The sequence below is a fragment of the Salvelinus alpinus genome, chromosome 12 (assembly GCF_045679555.1).
Source record: "Salvelinus alpinus chromosome 12, SLU_Salpinus.1, whole genome shotgun sequence".
In the NCBI taxonomy this organism is placed as follows: domain Eukaryota; kingdom Metazoa; phylum Chordata; class Actinopteri; order Salmoniformes; family Salmonidae; genus Salvelinus; species Salvelinus alpinus.
In genome coordinates, this window is record NC_092097.1 from 30379040 (window position 1) to 30404162 (window position 25123).

General features: G+C 44.6%; 1 protein-coding gene across 2 annotated transcripts in view; it reads right to left on the reverse strand.

Moving 5' to 3' along the window:
- LOC139535838 (SLIT-ROBO Rho GTPase-activating protein 3-like) overlaps positions 1-25123 on the reverse strand; it is a 114350-nt gene that overhangs the window by 54841 nt on the left and 34386 nt on the right. For both annotated transcript variants that reach the window (XM_071335672.1, XM_071335671.1), the window contains exons 3-4: positions 10905-11067; positions 4539-4601 (exon numbers count right to left, since the gene is read on the reverse strand). In XM_071335672.1, the coding sequence (XP_071191773.1) occupies positions 4539-4601; positions 10905-11067 (226 nt within the window). The remainder of the gene's footprint in view (positions 1-4538; positions 4602-10904; positions 11068-25123) is intronic.

Genomic DNA, 25123 nt, shown 5'->3' on the forward strand with positions numbered 1-25123 from the left:
TCTACTATTTCCAGCTGACTGCTACTGTATGATAGTAAGGTTTCTTAGTCAGAATAACAGCATATATCTGTCATCTATTCTATGCTTCCATCAACAGAGCTACACTGCACAAGGTGCTACAAGTCTTAGGATATTCTTTTTTAAAAGACAAAGATTTGAAAGGCAAACACGTCAAAGAAGAAAAAACAAAGAAAAAAAAAACTATTATCTACTCTGGTATACGACAGAGCTCACAGTGGAAAGAAGTCACTCCAGTGTTTTGAGAAACTAGGTCAGCAGTGTGCATCTCCCTAAGTTGGCAACCCAGTTCTCCAACAGCGTGAAAAGAAAACAGGGTTTCCAGTCAACTTGAGCAGCACAACTAAAAGACCTGCAGCTAAAGACAAAGACATTTGCAGGAACATTGAGGTGAGGCAGGGTCTCCCTTCCAGGAGGTGTGTGTGGTTGCTGTATGTCTCCACTCAGACAATACCCTGAGGCTATCTGACTTAACAATACACTCTCTGTTTTTGCACTGATGAAAGCTACCAGGAACATATTCCATTGTGGAAATACAGACAGACGTGATTTCCACTTAAAGTGAACCGTGGCTGCAGCATTGACATGTTAATGCAGAGACCTCACCCAACCTAACATGACAGACAGATGGCACAGACACCACAGAACAGTGGGTCTAACCCTCAGACAGACAGAGACAGACGGACAACACAGAACAGTGGGTCTAACTTTTAGAATTAGAATTTTGTTTACTTTCTGAATTGCCTAGAATTGCAATTTCCACTTAAAGTAAACTGTGACTGCAGCATTAAAGAGATCTCACCCAACCTAAAATGTTGCCACAAATGTGGCACTTTGATATTTTATTCTGTGTTCTATGAGCCTGTGAATTAAAGCCAAATTGTTTTCCTGTAGTTTGTCAACTGGAAAATATGAATGTGAGGAGACCTGTCACAATAAACATGTCCATTATGGATAACAATTACCATGACAGTCAGAGGAGCACCCGGAATGAAACAGGAGAGAGATGGAGAAACTGAGAGATGGAGAAACTGGGCCAGTTGTAACACTGAGACGATCTGTATCAGACTGTTCTGCTCATCTCAGACCCAGGTTGGAGACTGAGAGAGCATATCATCTCCATCATTGTTTAAACAAACTTACTACCAGGGTGCTGTGCTGCTGCATTCATTAGACAAACAGCCTCTAGTGGGACAGAGTTAAATAACAAATGAACCACGTGAACTGCAGCATGACTTTTTGTTCCTGTACTGTCTGGATAAGCACAGCCAGGTGAGTAATTGACTCTGTGATCCACTAAAGAGATTGCAGGTCTTTGCTCTCATTTCTCATTTCAGATTCACTACATATAATTCAAGCCACGGGCATCAAGCCTCGCGCCCTCAAATCAATATCTGTCTCAGTGGCAGCCGCAGCAGATACTTTTCACAATGTTTGAACAATAGCTTAAGCCCAACACTCTTAAATCACTCCCCTCTGTGTTAGTGCATGTGAAAGGCATTCACAAGGGATTTCTGCAATTCTACTTCTGACTAAATACATTGTTGTTTGCAGTCCATAAGATCTGTCATCTGATTACCAATTAGCTAATAGCATCACATGTTCTAGGGGCTAAATTGCTCCACTTGTTTTTTGCCGCCCGGTGTTTTTCAACTGCAATTTTATACGGAGAAAAACTATAGCAATAGTGGAAACCATAATCATCATTATCATCGTCATCAGAATCTTTCGGGAAAAAGTCACTGCTGTAGGTTTTTGTTTAGTTCGATTTTTGATTGGCCACCACATGATGCAGATGGGGCTTGAAGACGAGAGGGATCATTTGAGAGCCTCTCTCCGTTATCATTAAACATTATCATGGCTATTCTATTCTACCAACATATTTAGCCAAGCCATGGCTGGGCTGGGCCTAGCTGTTGAAGAGCAGGGGGAGCAGAATAATAATGATCTATTCAACTGTCTGCTCCCTGATGCATTTGGACTCTTCTGGCTGTGACCTTGAAATGCCTACCACTGCTGGAGCGACCCCCCTGAGCCTTACCCCACACAGGGTAGCGGCTTGGACACCAGCCGCTTAAGAGGAAAAACAATCTCATCTCATTCACAAACATATCATCTCTCTGTGCTCGTGGGAAAAGCCTGGTAGACTCAAGGGCAGACAGAGGTGCTGCTGATGGAGCTGTGAGCTCTCATATCCTTTCCTTTAGTATGTAGAGGGTGCTGCATACATGTGCAGGGTGAGAGTGGATCCGTTAGTGTAGACTAGAGAGTGTGATTGGACATGGAGCTTTAGAAACGATCAGTCAATAAAATATAGTATGCAGTGGAGAAAATGCATGAGTTTATTTACTGAAACATATACCACATTTAGACAGATACTAATTGACTTGGTATAAAAAAGACCAATGTCATTATTATGCAGTCATACACTGAGTATACAAAACATTAAGAATCAAATCAAACTTTATTTGTCACATGCGCCGAATACAAGTGTAGACCTTACCACGAAATGCTTACTTAACCAACAGCGCAGTTCAAGAAGAGTTAAGAAAATATTTACCAAGTAAACTAAAGTAAAACATTATAAAAAGTAACACAAAATAACAATAACGAGGATATATACACCTGCTCTTCCCATGACATAAACTGACCAGATGAATCCAGGTGAAATTTAAGAGTGATGTCATAAATCCACTTCAATCAGTGTAGATGAAGAGGAGGAGTCAGGTTATAGAATGATTTTTAAGCCTTGACACAATTGAGAGATGGATTGTGTATGTGTGCTATTCAGAGGGTGAATGGGCAAGACAATCTATTTAAGTGTCTTTGAACGGGGTGTGGTAGTACAGTAGGTTCCAGTCACACCGGTTTGTCTCAACAGTTTCCCTGTGGGCATCAAGAATGGTCCACCACCCAATGAACATCCAGCCAACTTGACAACTGTGGGAAGCATTTGAGTCAACATGGGCCAGCATCCCTGTGGAACGCTTTCGACACCTTGTAGAGGCCATGCCCCGGCAAATTGAGGCTGTTCTGAGGGCAAAAGGGCGGGGTGTAACTCAATATTAGGAAGGTGTTCTTAATGTTTTGTCCACTCAGTGTATATTTTACTTTACTGGGTAAGGGCTATAGTGCATTACAGGTGAAAGTCTGTCTTTGGTCCTTTGGCCTTGATCTTGGTTGATGATGTTTCTGTTTCAATTAGTCACCTATTTGTAACTCACTATAACCCCCTTTCTTTTCACGGTGTTGTGGTGGACATGTCCTTTGATAGGCTGTCACTCATGACATCAGATGAATAACTCATCCAGTCTGCTGTACTTAGGGGGTAGCTAGAGGACTGCTGAAGTTGCCTGGAGCCTCTCCAGACATGGGCACCTTCAGTATCAACTTCACAACGCTATAGGCGGGCACAAGCACAGTGTCACACAGTGTGCCCTTCATTTCTCCCTGGTAACAATGGAACGTTTATAGAAGAATTAATAAAGCACAGAGAGAAGCCCTGATGGACACAACGATACAGTAGACCCGATGGTAGAGCAAATGGTGGTTAAAGAGTTTACATTCTTGTTACTGTGGGCCCAGCCACTGGCATCAGAACAGCCTGCAATGTGGATGTGATTTGAGCTGCAGCCTGCAGCTGGCCGACTTGGAGAGAAATGCAATGTTCCATTCCATCATCATAACAATCACCATCCTCCTCCTCCTCCTTATCATCCCCTCCATCTGAGCTAAACACTGCAGTTGGAGAGAGAGAGAGAGAGACAGAGACAGAGAGAGACAGAGACAGAGAGAGACAGAGACAGAGAGAGACAGAGACAGACAGAGACACAAAGAGACAGAGACAGAGAGAGACAAAGAGAGAGAGAGACAAAGAGAGAGTGAGACACAGAGAGAGAGAGAGAGAGACAGAGAGAGAGAAAGAGAGCGAGACAGAGAGAAAGAGAGAGAGAGAGACAGAGAAAGACAGAGAGAGAGAGGGAGAGAGAGAGACAGAGAGAGAGAAAGAGAGCGAGACAGAGAGAAAGAGAGAGAGAGAGACAGAAAGAGAGCGAGACAGAGAGAAAGAGAGAGAGAGAGACAGAGAAAGACAGAGAGAGAGACAGAGAGAGAAGCACTAGCCTCAACACATTGCTCTCTGTAGAGGCCTTGATACTGGCTGTGTCTGGATGAAGGGATGCACCGAGAGGGATGGATTCTGACGGGGGGGAGGAGATTGGTTTTGTTGTACTCACAGTGTAGAGTTAGTTTGATTCTGACGGGGGGGAGGAGATTGGTTTTGTTGTACTCACAGTGTAGAGTTCGTTTGATTCTGACGGGGGGGAGGAGATTGGTTTTGTTGTACTCACAGTGTAGAGTTAGTTTGATTCTGACGGGGGGGAGGAGATTGGTTTTGTTGTACTCACAGTGTAGAGTTAGTTTGATTCTGACGGGGGGGAGGAGATTGGTTTTGTTGTACTCACAGTGTAGAGTTAGTTTGATTCTGACGGGGGGGAGGAGATTGGTTTTGTTGTACTCACAGTGTAGAGTTCATTTGTCACTTTCACCAGCTCCTCATGCATCTGAATCCCAATGTCCTTACTCTGAAAAACAAGGGGTTGGAAAACAGTTAGGGCCAATGCACATCAATCAATGTACTGTCATATATTAACAAATATATTTGAATCTTGACAGCACTTTAAGAAGGTGTACATACAGTACAGAGAGAGACACCCTGAGAATGAGCATAGAGTATAAAGATGTGATGGATGGACAGAAACATACATCATTCCAAAAGAGAGACTTCCAGCCAGACCAGCCAGTGGAACACAATCAACCACTAGACTAGTGAATTAACTACTTCCCCTCTGGCCTCGCTCTCTCTGTCTGAAGAGTGCTGGAGTGCGTGTGGTTTCAAGTTCCACCCCTCTCCGTGGGCTATGTTTAGCTACTGATGTTTAAGTGCTGATTGTTAAAGCTGCTGTTTAGTTGTGGTGCTTGATGAGTAAATGTCTCATCCCTCTCCTGATGAACTGCCCCTTTTGGTCTGTAGTGAGTGGATGGGGAAACACCCCCACTCAACGGTTGTTTGAGCCACCACCATCAGCAGTTATAGTGTTACCACTTACTTGCTATATGATGTGGACACACATAATCTTGCAGTTCATTGAGGTCTTTCCATTTCTCATGCAAGTAGATGACATCAGTAATGACTCAAGCTGAGAAAAGGCACAATCAGCTGTTTCATCTTTCCCTGGTGGCAACCAATGTCCAGACTGTCATTCTGTCATGTCATGTACAGTGTTGTTTTTCAATAGGAGCCTTGAGAAATATGCTGTAACTGATGGAAACTTGACGTGTCAATGACATTGAGTTCTTCTAACAGCTTTCAAGATGGACCAGGACTCTGAGTAATGTGTTTTTACAAAGGACAAACACTTAGTGGCCAGTTTATTAGGTACACCACCCCGTTCACGAAAATGGTTCACTCCTACAGACAGTGAGTGACGTGGCTGTGGCAGACTGGCATCGAAGCATTCAGTTACTGTTCGATTGAATGTTAGAATGGGCAAAACGAGTGACCTAAGCGACTTGATCGTCTGTGCCAGATACTGCTCAAGTATCTCAGAAACGGCCTGCTTCCTTTTCACATACGACAGTGTCTAAGGTTTACAGAGAATGGTGCGACAAACAAAAAACATCCAGTCAGCGGCAGTCCTGTGGGTGAAAACAGCTTGTTACTGAGAGGTCGAAGGAGAATGTCAAGAATCATGCAAGCTAACAGGCAGGCCACAAACAGGCAAATAATGGCGCAGTACAACAGTGGTGTGCAGAACGGCATCTCGGAACGCCAACTCGTTGGTCCTTGTCACGGATGGGCTATTGCCACAGACGACCACACCGGGTTCCACTCCTATCAGCTACAAGAAGAAACAAGAAGAAGCTGTTCCAGTGGGCACGCAACCATCAACACTGGACAATTGAGGAGTGTAAAAACATTGCCTGGTCCTACGAATCCGGTTCCTGTTGCGTCATGCTGATGGCAGAGTCAGGATTTAGCGTAAGCAGCATGAGTCCATGACGCCATCCTGTCTGGAGTCAACGCTACAGGTTGGTGGTGTAATGGTGTGGGGAATGTTTTCCTGGCACACTGCAGCATTTACAGCCATCCCACACAACCTAGCTAGTGATGATGAGAGTGGGAACACCCCTGGTATTGTGGGAGCTCAGTGAGAGAAAGTAATTGCTAGCATGGCTGTACGTGCGACAGAAAGCAATCTGTTCCTAGATTGAGACTACAGGGGTGTGTGAATCCACCCACACATTACTGTATTCACAGAAAACGAAGTAGGCACACAAAGGAAATAACACCTGTACTAACTTCACAGAAGTATGACTGACTAACCTTCTCTCAGAAAAGTTTTTCTAGAGAAGAGACCATGAGTAATTACTCTCTCAAACTCTATCTCACGGCTAACAGTATCTTTCATTACTACCCTCACACATATATATAGGAAGTTTCACACTCCCATATTGTCTCCAAAGCCTCCACTGTCTAAGAGTCTGTTCCAGGCCCTAGCTTTGTGTATATTGAAACTGATATATGGTCCCTATACGTCCATGTCTGCTAGGATTTATGGTTCTGCCTGCTAAGGTGGCCCTCTGTGGACATAAATCATAGTGGAGGGTAATACTGCGGGATCGATAGTCAGCAGCGCTGCTACTCTCTGACTCTACAGCACAGAGCCAAGCACCAGGGCTAATCTCTAAACACACACAGGCCTCATACACTCACACTGAATCACACACACACACACACACACACACACACACACACACACACACACACACACACACACACACACACACACACACACACACACACACACACACACACACACACACACACACACACACACACACACACACACACACACACACACACACACACACACACACACACACACACACAGGTAGTTGCACGTAAGCTTGCACGCAGGCACACACACACCCTTTTCATACTTGAACGCACATCATCTATTTTTGTATAGGTTACGCCAAACAGGTTTAACCATAACAACCAAGCCCTAACATACGCAGGCTGATGACGAGTAAAAATTGGAACGTGGAATCAATCACGGAGGGAGGGGCTCATAGCAACAGGAGGAGGGGCCAGCTGAGATGGAATTTTCTGAGCTTTGGACAATACTGGTGTCTCCCTCCACCCTTTAAAATATACTGAGAAAAGATGGAGAGAAAGAGAGCAAGAAAGAGGTAGCAACATTTTTATTTTATTTTACCTTCATCATCAGACCTCCCAAGGAGTACAGTCGTGGCCAAAAGTTTTGAGAATGACACAAATATTAATTTCCACAAAGTTTGCTGCTTCAGTGTCTTTAGATATTTTTGTCAGATGCTACTATGGAATACTGAAGTATAATTTCAAGCATTTCATAAGTGTTAAAGGCTTTTATTGACAATTACATAAAGTTGATGCAAAGAGTCAATATTTGCAGTGTTGACCCTTCTTTTTCAAGACCTCTGCAATCCGGCCTGGCATGCTGTCAATTAACTTCTGGGCCACATCCTGACTGATGGCAGCCCATTCTTGCATAATCAATGCTTGGAGTTTGTCAGAATTTGTGGGTTTTTGTTTGTCCACCCGCCTCTTGAGGATTGACCACAAGTTCTCAATGGGATTAAGGTCTGGGGAGTTTCCTGGCCATGGACCCAAAATATCGATGTGTTGTTCCCCGAGCCACTTAGTTATCACTTTTGCCTTATGGCAAGGTGCTCCATCATGCTGGAAAAGGCATTGTTCGTCACGAAACTGTTCCTGGATGGTTGGGAGAAGTTGCTCTCGGAGGATGTGTTGGTACCATTCTTTATTCATGGCTGTGTTCTTAGGCAAAATTGTGAGTGAGCCCACTCCCTTGGCTGAGAAGCAACCCCACACATGAATGGTCTCAGGATGCTTTACTGTTGGCATGACACAGGACTGATGGTAGCGCTCACATTGTCTTCTCCGGACAAGCTTTTTTCCGGGTGCCCCAAACAATTGGAAAGGGGATTCATCAGAGAAAATGACTTCACCCCAGTCCTCAGCAGTCCAATCCCTGTACCTTTTGCAGAATATCAGTCTGTACCTGATGTTTTTCCTGGAGAGAAGTGGCTTCTTTGCTGCCCTTCTTGACACCAGGCCATCCTCCAAAAGTCTTCGCTTCACTGTGCGTGCAGATGCACTCACACCTGCCTGCTGCCATTCCTGAGCAAGCTCTGTACTGGTGCACTCACACCTGCACTCACACCTGTATTAACGAGAGAATCCCTGACATGATGTCAGATGGTCCTTTTGTGGCAGGGCTGAAATGCAGTGGAAATGTTTTTTGGGGATTCAGTTAATTTGCATGGCAAAGAGGGACTTTGCAATTAATTGCAATTCATCTGATCACTCTTCATAACATTCTGGAGTATATGCAAATTGCCATCATACTGTTACGTCCGTCGTTGGAATGAGACCAAGGCGCAGCGTGGTAAGCGTACATCTTTCTTTATTTTTGATGAACACCCAAAAAACAACAAAAGATAAACGAACGTAACGTTCTGCAGGCTACACAGTAACTGTAGAAAAACAAGATCCCACAAACTAAGGTGGGAAAAGGCTGCCTAAGTATGATCCCCAATCAGAGACAACGATAGACAGCTGCCTCTGATTGGGAACCATACCAGGCCAAACAAAGAAATAGGAAAACTAGATTGCCCACCCAAATCACACCCTGACCTAACCACATAGAGAAATAAAAAGGCTCTCTAAGGTCAGGGCGTGACACATACAAACTGAGGCAGCAGACTTTGTGAAAATGTAAATTTGTGTCATTCTCAAAACTTTTGGCCACGACTGTACAGGGAACATGTCCTGTTAAATCAGATATGAAAGAGCCTTGGCTTGAATGTGATAAGTGATAAGATCTTTTAGAGAGAAATATGTGAAAGCCTCCTGGCAGCAGTTGAATGGCATTTGTATACATGGTGGCTCTGATGTCAGACACTGCAGAGGGAGACAATGTGGAGCAGAGCAGGGAGTGGACAATCCTGATGCAACACACAGTAAGAATATAGATGTGACAAGTCAGATTGTGCTGTCCTACAAATAATACATTCATGAAATACTCTCTTCTCTCTAAAAAAAAAGGGGGGAAGAACACAGTGCAGCCTGATTCTATTGTTTGTTCCATTAGTCTTGACTGGATTTTGAACTGTGCAACCCAATGAGACTTTGCAGTTCTCGACTGAGCCATAGCTCGACATGGGTGCTTTAATTAAGCAATAATGCACGAGGGGGTGTCGTATAGCAGCCTATACCGTAGCCTATACCACACACCCGGGTAGCCTAGCGGTTAACAATGACGGACCAGTAACCAAAAGGCGACTAGGTGAACATTACATTTTTTTTGTCATACCGGTGATAAACGTAAGGGATAATCAACGAGGGGCTGTGCGTTCTATGGAAAATAATGAATGGCAGAGAAGGTTTGTTCTACGACGCGCTAGAGTAATTCAACTGACCTTCCACAGAGTTGCCGCATAGAGACCTGAGTTGATTATCCCTTTTATACCATGCCTATATTTCAACACATTTGCTGCTAGAAATGTGTTCAACATCCACCGAAGTAGCTATCAAGCTCTAACCAGACTCAGAGGCTACTAAACCTCCAACAGAGAACACCTCACTGAGGAGAGATACTACAACAAAGACCTGTGTCTTTTCCCCTGGACAGATCACGTCTAGAAAAGGCCCAGAGTTTTTCCTGGTCAAGTCAAAGGTCAGATCGCATGAAAATGGCACTATCTATGGAGTATTGATTTATGACTGTCTGGATATCAGAAATCTTGGGCATCGGGGTCTTTCTTTCATGGGCTGCTTGATTGACTTGTAGCCTACTCAGCTCTCTCCTCCATTCATTTGCTTGAAAGCTACAAACCTATGCAGCATATTTCTTCAACATGTTATTCATTGTGACCTCTAGGCATGCCAGCGAGCGCACATAGCTCCATTCATATTACCAGCCAGAGGAAAAGCCACTTGAGGACACTTCACTGACTGACAGGAGGCTGTGTTGTTCTGTTTTCAGCCCTGGCTGGTGCTCTCTACAGTGTTGCTTTTACCCCCATTCACATTCCTGCCGACACACACACACACACGGACACATGCACAGTAGTGTGTGAATGGAGGATGGCAGTCGGGCTGGGTCTCATCTCCAGGAAGTCCTGCCAGGTGTAAACAGGGGTCTGGTGTGTGGGTTAGACCTCAGTCATCTCTGCTGACACAGGGCAAGATGATGCTCACAACAGCAGGGGTCCAGGGGGAGGGGTAGGGGCCCAGGTGGATTAGGGGACCAGGGAGGTTAGGGGGTCAGGAGGGTACCCTAGCCTGCTCTACCTCAACCCTGCTTCTCTACTACTACTCCACAGGCCACATGGAACAGACGGAGGTATACAATGTGCTGACACACAGGACAGCTGGTATGTAGCTGCTCAAAAACCAGCCCTGCTCACACAGTCTCACGGTAGCCTACCATCAATCTGTATACCAAAGTTGGAGTATGGAAAGGATGGAGGCAAATTGCTTTGTTTCAGACTCATTTCAAAAGCCCTGTTTTGAAAGCTGGTTTGAATGCGGTTCTAACCAAAAAAAACAATGAGGCCTGGTATTAATTGTGTATGATCACGATCTTAGAGAAAGATCAATCGACATGCTGCCCATTACTGCTCAGAAAACTCACAAAAAAAGCCAGAGCTCTTTTGTATCTTTGCCTCTGACCACATTGGCACTGGTGATAAGGAAAGGTGTAAACAGAGGGACAGACGGACGGACGGACAGAGGGATGACTGACGTATTAACTGACCTTCTTGAAGAGGCGGATTACGTCCTCGCTGATCTGGGCGAGGCGGACGATAACGTTGTTGGTATAGATGTCATTGAGGGTGGCGTGGTCCCTGCTCTCTCTCCTGGTCTGGTTCAGTACCAGGTACCAGCAGTTCACACTGGACAGCAGGTGCTGGTCCTTCCTGAACACAACACAGAGAGGAGGGATTAGTAATGCAAGTGTTACTGTAACATACAGTACATTCCTGCCATTTGTCTCTGCTTTTATCATTTCAATATTTCTAAGGCCTACTATCTGATTAGGGTGTCTATTCAACAGACAACAGACCAAAAGTGATGGTCAGAGCAAATATCTGAACTCCCGCAGAAGGTTGATGACTTGCCATTAAGTTAAGCATAGCCCATCCCCAGTAAATGTGAGTGAGTACGTTGCCCACGGTTGCTCTGGGTAGACAACACCCACACATGCATTATGTTGTTCTTTTGACAGCTTTTGTTGGAGTAAAACACGAGGGCTACTAAGGCTGATTCCTGTTCACACTAAACAATACAGCTGCTGCATGATCCCATTGTTGGCTGACTGCAGAGACAACCACACTGACATTAGACATTACTGCCTCTCTCTCCCGACTCTTTCTCTCCATCTCTCTCTACCTCTCTCCCACCGACCCTATCTCTCTTCCTCTCTCCATCCTTCCCTCCCTCACTCCCCTCTCTATCTCAATCCCTCTATAGTGATGGCACTAGGCCAGAACAGACGCCATTAGTTTCTCTTGCAGCGCTCCAGTCTGACACGGCATCGATTGTTTAATTCCTTAACGCTGGTAACCATAATGACCCTGACATGGGCTGACTGAAGCCTAATCCGCTTTCACAGCATCCCCCTCCAGTGTAGGTTAACTCTCTCTCTCTCTCACACGCACGCACGCACGCACGCACACACACACCCCTGTCCCTCCGTCTAAACCCTATCTCAACATTAATCAATCAACAAACTCTGGGGAAAAGGACAAAGAGGAGAGAGGGGTCTGAGGCAGAGTGAGAGAGATAGCAGGATAGGGTTTCACTGAGCCAGGGTGAAAACTGCACATGCAATTACTGCAAAGAAAAGGGATGAGCGCTAACATCAAAGGCTCCCCTCTACAGAGAGCTTCCGCAATGTTAATCACTTCTAATGAAGCTGATATCTGTCTGTTCCAGAGGGCTGCCACCATTATTCTCCCACTTACCCCCACAGCAAGACACCACAATGTACACAGTTAACATGCTATACAGTCATATGGTTCTACCACAGCCATACATACTGACAGTCTATGACTGGTGAGAAGCTAATGCAGGTAAACTCAGCTGAGCCCAGATGAATCTCACCATTTGAGGAAGAGGAAGAAGGACGCTTGCTGCGAAGAAGAAGTTGCGCAGAGAATCATATTATACTTTGAAAGCAAGAATTCAGACTTCTGCATTTGAAAAGGTCTGATTGAGCATTGTCCATCGGTTCACGGTATAAAAATGACTTTTACAGAGGGACTTTGTCAGGGAAGCAAGCCAAACACGTTGATTTGGAATCAAGAGGAATCGGAGAAGTAATTCTCCAATCAACCCAAATTACAATATGGGCAAGTCCAATAATCAAGAGGTCACTAGTAATAATGGGACGATTAAATTGAACTTTGCGTTGCTATGGCAAAGGGATTAACAGTCTCAGATAGACTAGATAGAGGAAACATTAGGCCTGTAGGTGACTCTCTAACCACAATACAAACTCAATGGAGTGAAACATGTTCTCCTTGTCTTCTGGGATGGCCTATTTCCTTAATCCTTAATCACAACCAGGCTCACAAACACACACTCTCTCTCCCCACTCCCAGTCTCTCTCTCTCCCCACTCCCAGTCTCTCTCTCTCCCCACTCCCAGTCTCTCTCTCTCCCCACTCCCAGTCTCTCTCTCTCCCCACTACCAGTATCTCTCTCTCCCCACTCCCAGTCTCTCTCTCTTCCCACTACCAGTATCTCTCTCTCCCCACTCCCAGTCTCTCTCTCTCCCCACTCCCAGTCTCTCTCACTCCCCACTACCAGTCTCTCTCTCTCCCCACTACCAGTCTCTCTCACTCCCCACTACCAGTCTCTCTCACTCCCTCTCAATTCAATTCAATTCAAAGGCTTTATTGGCATGGGAAACACATGTTAACATTGCCAAAGCAAGTCCCTAGCCATCCAAACAACAAGGCTCTATTTACAGGGCTCCCTGTCTGTAGAATTGCACTCCTCCTCCGCTCGGCTAGGCAGAAACGCTGCGCAGGCATCTCCAAGCCCCTGTAATCGCTGATCAAATATTCATCTGCCCGTAAAATCACTGTTTTCCCTGATTATTAAAATAAAGTCAGCTGTTTAGCGTGACAGCAGCTCAGGGCTAGTAGGGTGTTGCCTGGGAGAGAGCAAGAGGGAGAGGGAGTTCCAACGCTCTGTGACAAAGCAACTGTGTGTTCAAAGGGCGCTGAGGTATTTGGGCATCTGGGTCCACAGCCTCAGCCTTATTATCATTCACTACAACAAGTACAGAGGTTTGAGCTACATACATACAATACCTTAGCTGCCTATTCATTGTGACTTTCAATGCACCATTGAAACTGCCAACGCTGCAAAAACCCACCCACACCACTAGACCATAACTATAAGTAGAGCCTCCGAAAAGAGACATCTGAGAATCCGGCCAGGCCTGTCACTGATTCTCTGGGCCCTGGGTTAAACCCTTTTCCTGAGGAAATAGACAAAAGCAAGCAGGCTCTCTTCTCCCCAGCTGCTGTCCTCATTTCACAGAAGGCAGGCAATTAGACCTGTGTGGCTGTAGCAGGACACATCTCTTCTCCGAGAGGGAGGGAGGGAGCTGAATATTTTCAACCAGTGATACTGTAGAAGCAGCCCACAGTGGCCCTGTTTTTATAGTACTGGAGCACAGGGTGGCAGATCCACAGGTCACAGTCCTAGTATAAGTCATAAAGGGTCTCCTCATCCTCAGACCTCACACCTGACACTATAACTCCTCCCTGTGTCTCCAGGTCGGCAGCAGCCAGCTCTCCTTCCTGTCTCTCTGGATGGTTGAGTGTCAGTCAGCAGCCTTACTGCAGGGTAATACAAAGCTTCAAAATGTTCAATTTTCCCATGGTTCCTTCTGTCCCTATCATTAACTTGGAGAGGGTGGAGGATGAGCTCCCTGAGACTCAATAGGAGTGAGGGGTAAGGAGAGAGAAGAGATAGGAGAGAGGAGTGGAGAGGGAAGAAGAGAGAGGAGAGGAGAGGAGAGGAGAGGAGAGGAGAGGAGAGGAGAGGAGAGGAGAGGAGAGGAGAGGAGAGGAGAGGAGAGGAGAGGAGAGGAGAAAAAAGGGGAGAGAAGAGGGGAGAGAAGAGAGGAGAGGAGAGAAGTGGGGAGAGAAGAGAAGAGGGGAGAGAAGAGAGGAGAGGAGAGATGAGAGAAGAGGAGAGAAGAGGGAGAGAAGAGAGGAGAGGGGAGAAAGGAGAGGAGAGCCTCTCTACAGCATCAGGCTCATCTGTTAGGACAATGGTTCCTAAACTTTTTCAAGGCGCCCATTACCGCATTGGAGAACATCCCGCCCCCCCCCCCCCCCCCCCCCCTGCGTGCACACATACAACATCTATTTCAATGGGCACAAGCACTGTTCATGACACAAACTGTTCACACCCCTCTTAATGATGGAAAGAATTTAGCAGGTTTAATGCTTATTTTCTGCAATTCTACACATATTGTCATGGGGTGCAAAGAACATTTTGCAGTTTTAAAGCAAATGTTCTTGCAATTCTATACATTTTGCCATGTCTAATGTCTATTCATGTGATATTTATGTGACAAAAAAAATACAACAATATCTACGGGCTGAAAAATCTAAACAATAAAATGGTAGCTGACATGGGCTAGTTGATTAGTGACTAACATGACAAGAGGAACTGATGATGCACCACCCAATTTCAAAATTGCACCTTGTGCATTCTACTATCACAACTTTCAAGAGTAAGTTTAAAGACTGAGTGAGTTCAATTTGGGAACCACTGTGTTAGGACACGGCTCTGTCTTTCACCAGCATGCTCACCATGTGTGTGTGTGTGCGTGTGTGTGTGTGTGTGCGCGCGTGCGCGTGCGTGTGTGTGTGTGTGTGCGCGTCTTTAGAATCTGAAGATGCCTCACTAATCATTTCATTCAAGGATGAATAACTGATAAGCTGTCTCCATAATGTAGTCTATACCCTTAACAAGTTGAAGTGATGTGTAGAAGAATGCTCACTCTTTAGTCACGGATGTATAGAACACATAAGACCTTTCAGAGGACTTCCACAAGGAAGTACGCATTATTAATCACACCAGGGGTTGCATCCCAAATGGCACCCTATTCCATATCTAGTGCGCTACTTTGACCAGGGCTAAGAAATCTGGTCAAAAGTAGTGCACTATATAGGGAATAGGGTGCCATTTGGGACACATCCCAGAATTTAGAGCACTTTGAAGAGCTTTTAACCCACTCTGCACTGCTTATCTCAGCAGAACCTTTTTTGTGGGGAAGGAAGGCATTGCCAACATTTGATAGCAAGCAGCTGCAGAGCAATGTGGTGGTGGTGATGGTGGTCGTGGGGTTGGAGTGTTTGGCAGGGCCTGAAACACACACACACACACAAACACACACACACACACCCTACCTGGTGCTGCTGATAGTTACCTCATCCAGCTGTAAACCTAAGGGATATGGGACTACAGGCCTCTCCCACTTTCCCTTGGAGAGGAGTTTGATGTTTGCTCTGAACACACCTAGCCTTTCTCTGACAGGGACATAGTTTAACATTTAACCCCTGTCCTGCTCTGACCCCACTCCACCACCGGGGAAAGACTCAGTGATGGGCGCTGTACAGATGACGAGGGGCTGTACAGTCAGTGTGCTGGGTAGGACTGGTTGGCACACAGATCAGAGAACGTATGGTTCTCATTTATGTCAGGAGGTTAGAAATGCACTGGTTCAATAATATCTGTATAGACAGAATATGATGTACAGAACATACTGGAGTCTATACTAAGGCATATTAATTCTAAGCCATTTGGGGGAATGCAGATTGGCAGCCCTGGGACTGCCTCTGACCCAAAGGCAAGTACGCCAACCTAGCAACCCCATGCATAACGCATAGCATTCTTCTGGGCGTCACTGGGAAGTTAATGCCCTCTGATACTCATAAGCTTATGAATAATTAGTGAAGGAATCAATGGCACATGATCATGAATACAGCACATGAATTATCAGCCGTTCAGGCTAAAGCTCAGGCTTCCTTGCTGATTGAGTTATGTGAAATCCTTTTATCAAATAACATCCATAAAGACATAGGATATTTTTACATTGCTGAAGGGGTCGGTATTTGGACCAATTAAGAAATGTGATATTAGATTAAATGTCAAAGGCAATCAATAGAACATAGAGTTATGGGCTGTAGCCCATAGTATGTAGCTACATAATACATTGCAGGATGGTTTGGTTTTTAATACGAAAGTCCAAATCCCATGTCATCTGTTGTGTAGATCTAGCTATATGCAAAAAATGAAAAAGATAGGCGCCATCTAAAGGGTAGAGAGCTTAGCCCTCGCCCACTCTCTTACAGTGAGGCCACCATTTAATGGAATAGCAAATAGACTTCTGGTGGTTGGTGTTTTGGTGTTGGTTGGGTGGGTGGGTTGACTGGGACCAGACTGACAGATTTCAAGCAGAGACCCAGGTAGGCTGGAGCAGTACACTCTTAGAAAAAAAGGTGCTATCTAGAACCTAAATGTGTTCTTCGGCTGTCCCCATAGAAGAACCCTTTGAAGAACATTTTTTCCCCCATGTAGAACCCTTTCCACAGATCCAAAAAGGGTTCTATCTGGAACCAAAACGGGTTATTCTATGGGGACAGCCGAAGAACACTTTTGGAACCCTTTTTCAAAGAGTGTAGGTCTGAGTTTAGCTGAGCTACAGGGATCTCTTGCCTACTTATGCCCTCAGCTTCTCCTTGCATGTGGTCCAATCAGAGGGGGAGTGATAGGATACTTCACCCTCATCTTAATTAGTCTAACGAGAGATACTAGAGCCGCCTGATTTATTAATGTAGACAAGCCAAGATGAGACCGAGCAGACAGACAGCCCCATGGCAGAGCAGCTGTAAACTACAGTGGTGTTGGGCATTGTATCAGTGACTGCTTTCATAAACTCGGCTCATAAAGCCGCGTTTGTAGTGTGGGTTAAACCAACAGGACAGGGGCAGCGACCCAGCAGCTCAATGTGGACGTCTGCCCTGGCCAGGCCAACCAGAGTCTTTAACTGTGCCGTTTTAATTTCCCATAGTGTTGTGCAGTGCAGAGCAGAGGCAGTGGACTGCCATACATGAGTTGCTAGGCAGCGGAGGGGTTATGCTGTTCATGACCTATCCTTCCACAGAGAGCTGGGCTGCTGGGGTGACCTCACAACTCAGAAATATCTACAGAGAGCCAAAAAACTGAGAGTAGGAGCTTGTTTGTGTTTAAACTAATGAGACAGTAAGAACAGGGTAAAAGACAAGTATCCGTATTACATACGTGGGTGATAAATACTGTAACAGTATATACAGTAGACGGTGTGCCCAGAGTTTACTTACAACGTGAGGGTCTTTAACAAGGCCACTGTCAATGCTAATTGGTCAAACGTTTTTATGGTTGAATTTGGTTGGCTTAATGGAGTCCAAATGAAGCCATTTTACATTTGAATCATTTAGCAGACACTCATATCCAGAGTGAAATACACTTAGTGAATTCATTTTAAGATAACTAGCTGGGACAACCACATATCACAGGCATAGAAAGTAAATGTTTTCCTTAATAAAGTAGCTATCAGTAGAGTCAGATGTGGCCCTCATAAAGAAGTGTGTGTAATCAAAGTGTTAACACACAAATATCCAGTGTGTGTGTGTCTTGCCTGATAACTACACACAGCCAAAGACTCTGCGGCTACAGACTTGTAGATGGATGCTTTACACTGCAGCCCTATGAGTGAGTAAAGTGGTTGAGGCAGCCTTGGCGAAGGCATTGAGGTGGCAGAGGGAGATGAGATGCAGAGTCTGGTAAGAACTGTGTGGCTGCTGCCTGCTCTTCAACAACTGTTTGGATTGGTCTACTAGAAGATCTACTGTACAGTCAGTGCAAGTGTGTTGGTTAAGCCAAAGTGTCTGCAGCAGTACAGGCCTGTTTACTGTCTGCCTGGCCTTGGGGGCCCTGGTGCAGGCTGCCTCCTCTAGAACAGCTGGCCTCAATTACTGAGTCAAATCCCCATCCAATTCCACAGGGCCTGAAATCAATGGATGATACAAAGCCCTCTGAAACACACCCGCTACTCTATTGCCTGCACTGACATGCAAAGCTTCATCACTACTGTTATGATCACTGTTATCATATTAACCTAGTTAACCTTTAGAATGTGTTAAAGTGTAGCTTGCTATTATATTCAAAAGTTGGGTAGAGCTCATACTGTATAGATAAAGAATGAGGAGTACATTTTGCAGCATACGACTGCACTGTAATCAAATGCCGCAGTGTGAAGGCTGAGGCTGGCTAGCAAGCTGCAAATCTATCACTGGCAGCCCACCATGGCAGAGAATAATCAAGTTATCCATTGATGTAATGCGAAACAAGGCCCATTCTCTTAGCATGCATGGCCGCGGCCGTGCCTGGACCTTATAGCATAATACTGGTGAAGGCCTGGCTGGCTGTGACTCCCTCCTCAGCCCAGAACTACAGGAAGAGGAGCATTATACAGTGGGGAGAACAAGTATTTGATACACTGACAATTTTGCAGGTTTTCCTACTTACAAAGCATGTAGAGGTCTGTAATTTTTATCATAGGTACACTTCAACTGTGAGAGAAGGAATCTAAAACAAAAATCCAGAAAATCACATTGTATGATTTTTAAGTAATTAATTTGCATTTTATTGCATGACATAAGTATTTGTTACATCAGAAAAGCAGAACTGAATATTTGGTACAGAAACCTTAGTTTGCAATTACAGAGATCATACGTTTCCTGTAGTTCTTGACCAGGTTTGCACACACTGCAGCAGGGATTTTGGCCCACTCCTCCATACAGACCTTCTCCAGATCCTTCAGGTTTCGGGGCTGTCGCTGGGCAATACGGACTTTCGGCTCCCTCCAAAGATTTCCTATTGGGTTCAGGTCTGGAGACTGGCTAGGCCACTCCAGGACCTTGAGATGCTTCTTACGGAGCCACTCCTTAGTTGCCCTGGCTGTGTGTTTCGGGTCGTTGTCATGCTGGAAGACCCAGCCACGACCCATCTTCAATGCTCTTACTGAGGGAAGGAGGTTGTTGGTCAAGATCTCGCGATACATGGCCCCATCCATCCTCCCCTCAATACGGTGCAGTCGTCCTGTCCCCTTTGCAGAAAAGCATCCCCAAAGAATGATGTTTCCACCTCCATGCTTCACGGTTGGGATGGTGTTCTTGGGGTTGTACTCATCCTTCTATTCCTCCAAACACGGCGAGTGGAGTTTAGAGCAAAAAGCTCTATTTTTGTCTCATCAGACCACATGACCTTCTCCCATTCCTCCTCTGGATCATCCAGATGGTCATTGGCAAACTTCAGACGGGCCTGGACATGCGCTGGCTTGAGCAGGGGGACCTTGCGTGCGCTGCAGGATTTTAATCCATGACGGCGTAGTGTGTTACTAATGGTTTTCTTTGAGACTGTGGTCCCAGCTCTCTTCAGGTCATTGACCAGGTCCTGCCGTGTAGTTCTGGGCTGATCCCTCACATTCCTCATGATCATTGATGCCCCACGAGGTGAGATCTTGCATGGAGCCCCAGACCGAGGGTGATTGACCGTCATCTTGAACTTCTTCCATTTTCTAATAATTGTGCCAACAGTTGTTGCCTTCTCACCAAGCTGCTTGGCTATTGTCCTGTAGCCCATCCCAGCCTTGTACAGGTCTACAATTTATCCCTGATGTCCTTACACAGCTCTCTGGTCTTGGCCATTGTGGAGAGGTTGGAGTCTGTTTGATTGAGTGTGTGGACAGGTGTCTTTTATACAGGTAACGAGTTCAAACAGGTGCAGTTAATACAGGTAATGAGTGGAGAACAGGAGGGCGTCTTAAAGAAAAACTAACAGGTCTGTGAGAGCCGGAATTCTTACTGGTTGGTAGGTGATCAAATACTTATGTCATGCAATAAAATGCAAATTAATTACTTAAAAATCATACAATGTGATTTTCTGGATTTTTGTTTTAGATTCCGTCTCTCACAGTTGAAGTGTACCTATGATAAAAATTACAGACCTCTACATGCTTTGTAAGTAGGAAAACCTGCAAAATCGGCAGTGTATCAAATACTTGTTCTCCCCACTGTATGTGGAGATTCTGGAGTGCCAATTAAAATGGAGGTTTCATCCAGAATGAAATTCCTTTTGTATCGCCTTTGTATGGTTTGAGATTTCTAAGGAGTAAAGAGGAAGAATCTTTTTCGCTTGCATATTCTAAGAAGGATGTTTATATCCTAAGGCTATCCAATCAGAGTGAACCTAAAACGCAGCAGGAGTCGGTTTTGGAAAGATTACGGTGAGAAAGAGACATGATGGAGTAGTATAAGATCTGGGAATAAAAACTTGGCAAGAATGGATGTGTACTGAACAAAAATATAAACACAAAATGTGAAGTGTTGGTCCCGTGTTTCATGAGCTGAAATAAAAGATCCCAGAAATGTTCCATATGAACAAAAAGCTAAGAATTAAAAAGGTATGGTTGGATTATTATTCATCTTAATTTAAGACAAATACTGGAAACAATAGAACACTATGAAAAATCTGGGAAACCATGCCTGGTATTCATAGCTGACTTTGAAAAGGCTTTTGATAAAGTACGACTGGAATATTTCAATTTTGGAGAATATGTCATACAATGGGTTAAAGTTATGCATAGTAACCCTAGGTGTAAAATAGTCAATAATGGCTACTTCTCAGAAAGTATTTCAAGAGGAGTAAAACATGGTTGACCTCTATCGTCATATCTATTTATTGTGGCCATCGAAATGTTAGCTATTCAAATCAGATCCAACAATAATACCAAGGGGCTAGAAATCCAAGGCTTAAAAACAAAGGTGTCATTGTACGCTGATGATTCATGTTTTTTCTTTTAAATACACAATAAGGATCCCTCCACAGCCTCATAGAGGATCTAGATAATTGTTCTAACTTCTCCGGATTACGTATTGGATCACAAAAAATACAACTTTTACATTACAGTGTAGTTTACTAATAAAATGGTCTGACGGTGAAGTGGACATATTCTGTATTCATATCCCGAAAGAAAGAAATGGTCTCACTACAATACATTTTAATAGAAAATAGATAAGATCTTGCTACCATGGAAAGGAAAATACCTGTCTATTTGTGGAAAAATCACCCTGATTAACTCTTTTAGTCATATTCCAGTTTACATATTTGCTTAGGGCCTTGACTACACCTAGCGACTTGTTTTCTAAATGATATGAGCAAAAAATATAAAATTTTATTTGGAATGGTAAACCAGACAAAATTAAACGGGCCTATTTATATACTTAATATGAAATCGGAGGGCAGAAATGATTAAATATGAAAGCATAGACCTCTCACTAAAGGCTTCAGTCATACAAAAGTTATACTTAAGTCCGAACAGGTTCTCAAGCATATTAGTAAGTGTCACGGCTGTTGAAGGAGGAGGACCAAGATGCAGCGTGGTAAGCGTACATTTTCTCTTTATTTTAGAAATGACGCCGACAAAACAATAAACAATACAAAACAAACCGTGAGGCTCAAAGGCTATGTGCCCTAAACAAAGTCAACTTCCCACAAAAACAGGTGGAAAAAAGAGCTACCTAAGTATGGTTCTCAATCAGAGACAACGATAGACAGCTGCCTCTGATTGAGAACCACACCCGGCCAAACACAAAGAAAAAGAAAACATAGAAATAAAGAAACTTGAATGCCCACCCTAGTCACACCCTGGCCTAACCAAAATAGAGAATAAAAACCTCTCTATGGACAGGGCGTGACAGTACGAATGTCTCGCCCCATGTTCAAGAATGGCTTTTTTCCCTTTATTCAGATTAAAACCTTTCACTTTCGGTTATTTGAAAATTAAATAATCCCAAAAATATTGCTATTTTTAAAACAGCCATAGAAAGTTGGTAGCAATTTCAGTTTAATCCACCAGAAAAGACCGAACAAATAATCCAACAAATATTATGGTTAAACTTAAATATGCTAATTAATTAAAAAATATATATTCCTAGGGGAAAAAACGGTATAATCTTTGTAAATTATATCATAAATACGATTGGTGTAGTTATGTCACACATGCAGCTAATAAAAATATATGGAAATGTCTGCTCTACTCAAAATTACAACCAACTATTTACAGCATTACCGCAAAAATGGAAGAGGCCATTGGAAGTGGGAGAAAGTATGGAACTTGTCTGTCGGCCCTGCATTAAAGACCAAAATGTGTTAAAGAAAATTGTAATAAATAAAAAAGTATACCAGTTTAGTTTAAGGACCAAAAGAAATGACAGCTATGCCATATATCTCCATATCCCCGGATTTCAACCGCAAGCTCTGGACATTTACACCTGGATTTTGCAGCTAGCTATCTGCTATCCGTGTGACTATTGGCTTACGTTGATCCCGGAGCAAACATCAATTATTCCGGAGCTAGCCAGCTGAAGAGTTCCATCAGCCACTCCTGGGCTACAATCACCTATCCGGACCCGTTTTACTGCCAATGCGGAGCCCCACCGGGCCTTCACGACTGGACTACCGACGTTATCTGCCCGAGGGAGTTATCCAACTGGCCCCTCCGTCGCAACGTTACCTGAACGCCCATTTGCGGCCTGCTAATTGTTAGCTGTCTTATCGGCTGCTATCTGAATAAGTCTATCGGACAATTTTTTCTTGGGTCACTATAACTATATCTATTTTGCCAATTGGATTGATCCCCTCTACCACACGGAACCCCACTAATCTACCGACGGAAACGCACGAGGTGGCTAAAAACAGACCTCCATCCTATGCTAGCTTGCTACCGATGGCCCGGCTAGCTGTCTGAATCGCCGTGACCCCAACCAACCTCTACTCACTGGACCCTTATGATCACTCGACTAAGCATGCCTCTCCTTAATGTCAATATGCCTTGTCCATTGCTGTTCTGGTTAGTGTTTATTGGCTTATTTCACTGTAGAGCCTCTAGCCCTGCTCACTATACCTTATCCAACCTTTCAGTTCCACCACAGACACATGCGATGACATCACCTGGTTTCAATTATGTTTCTAGAGACAATATCTCTCTCATCATCACTCAATACCTAGGTTTACCTCCACTGTATTCACATCCTACCATACCTTTGTCTGTACATTATATCTTGAAACCTCATTTTACTCTCTGTTCCAGACGTTCTAGACGACCAATTCTCATAGCTTTTAGCCGTACCCTTATCCTACTCCTCCTCTGTTCCTCTGGTGATGTAGAGGTGAATCCAGGCCCTGCAGTGCCTAGCTCCACTCCTGTTCCCCAGGCGCTCTCTTTTAACCGTAATAGCCTTGGTTTCATGCATGTTAACATTAGAAGCCTCCTCCCTAAGTTTGTTTTATTCACTGCTTTAGCACACTCTGCCAACCCGGATGTTCTAGCCGTGTCTGAATCCTGGCTTCGGAAGACCACCAACAATTCTGACATTTTCATCCCTAACTACAAAATTTTCAGACAAGATAGAACGGCCGAATGGGGCGGTGTTGCAATCTACTGCAAAGATAGCCTGCAGAGTTCTGTCCTACTATCCAGGTCTGTACCCAAACAATTTGAACTTCTACTTTTAAAAATCCACCTCTCTAAAAACAAGTCTCTCACCGTTGCCGCCTGCTATAGACCACCCTCTGCCCCCAGCTGTGCTCTGGACACCATATGTGAACTGATTGCCCCCCATCTATCTTCAGAGCTCGTGCTGCTAGGCGACCTAAACTGGAACATGCTTAACACCCCAGCCATCCTACAATCTAAGCTTGATGCCCTCAATCTCACACAAATTATCAATGAACCTACCAGATACCACCCCAAAGCCGTAAACACGGGCACCCTCATAGATATCATCCTAACCAACTTGCCCTCTAAATACACCTCTGCTGTTTTCAACCAAGATCTCAGCGATCACTGCCTCATTGCCTGCATCCGTAATGGGTCAGCGGTCAACAGACCTCCATTCATCACTGTCAAACGCTCCCTGAAACACTTCAGCGAGCAGGCCTTTCTAATCGACCTGGCCGGGGTATCCTGGGAGGATATTGATCTCATCCCGTCAGTAGAGGATGCCTGGTTATTTTTTTTAAATGCCTTCCTCACCATCTTAAATAAGCATGCCCCGTTCAATAAATGTAGAACCAGGAACAGATATAGCCCTTGGTTCTCTCCAGACCTGACTGCCCTTAACCAACACAAAAACATCCTATGGCGTTCTGCATTAGCATCGAACAGCCCCCGTGATATGCAACTTTTCAGGGAAGCTAGAAACCAATATACACAGGCAGTTAGAAAAGCCAAGGCTAGCCTTTTCAAGCAGAAATTTGCTTCCTGCAACACAAACTCAAAACAGTTCTGGGACACTGTAAAGTCCATGGAGAATAAGAACACCTCCTCCCAGCTGCCCACTGCACTGAAGATAGGAAACACTGTCACCACTGATAAATCCACTATAATTGAGAATTTCAATACGCATTTTTCTACGGCTGGCCATGTATTCCACCTGGCTACCCCTACCCCGGTCAACAGCACTGCACCCCCCACAGCTACTCGCCCAAGCCTTCCCCATTTCTCCTTCTCCCAAATCCAGTCAGCTGATGTTCTGAAAGAGCTGCAAAATCTGGACCCCTACAAATCAGCCGGGCTAGATAATCTGGACCCTTTCTTTCTAAAATTATCTGCTGAAATTGTTGCCACCCCTATTACTAGCCTGTTCAACCTCTCTTTCGTGTTGTCTGAGATTCCCAAAGATTGGAAAGCAGCTGCGGTCATCCCCCTCTTCAAAGGGGGGGACACTCTTGACCCAAACTGCTACAAACCTATATCTATCCTACACTGCCTTTCAAAGGTCTTCGAAAGCCAAGTCAACAAACAGATTACCGACCATTTCGAATCCCACCATACCTTCTC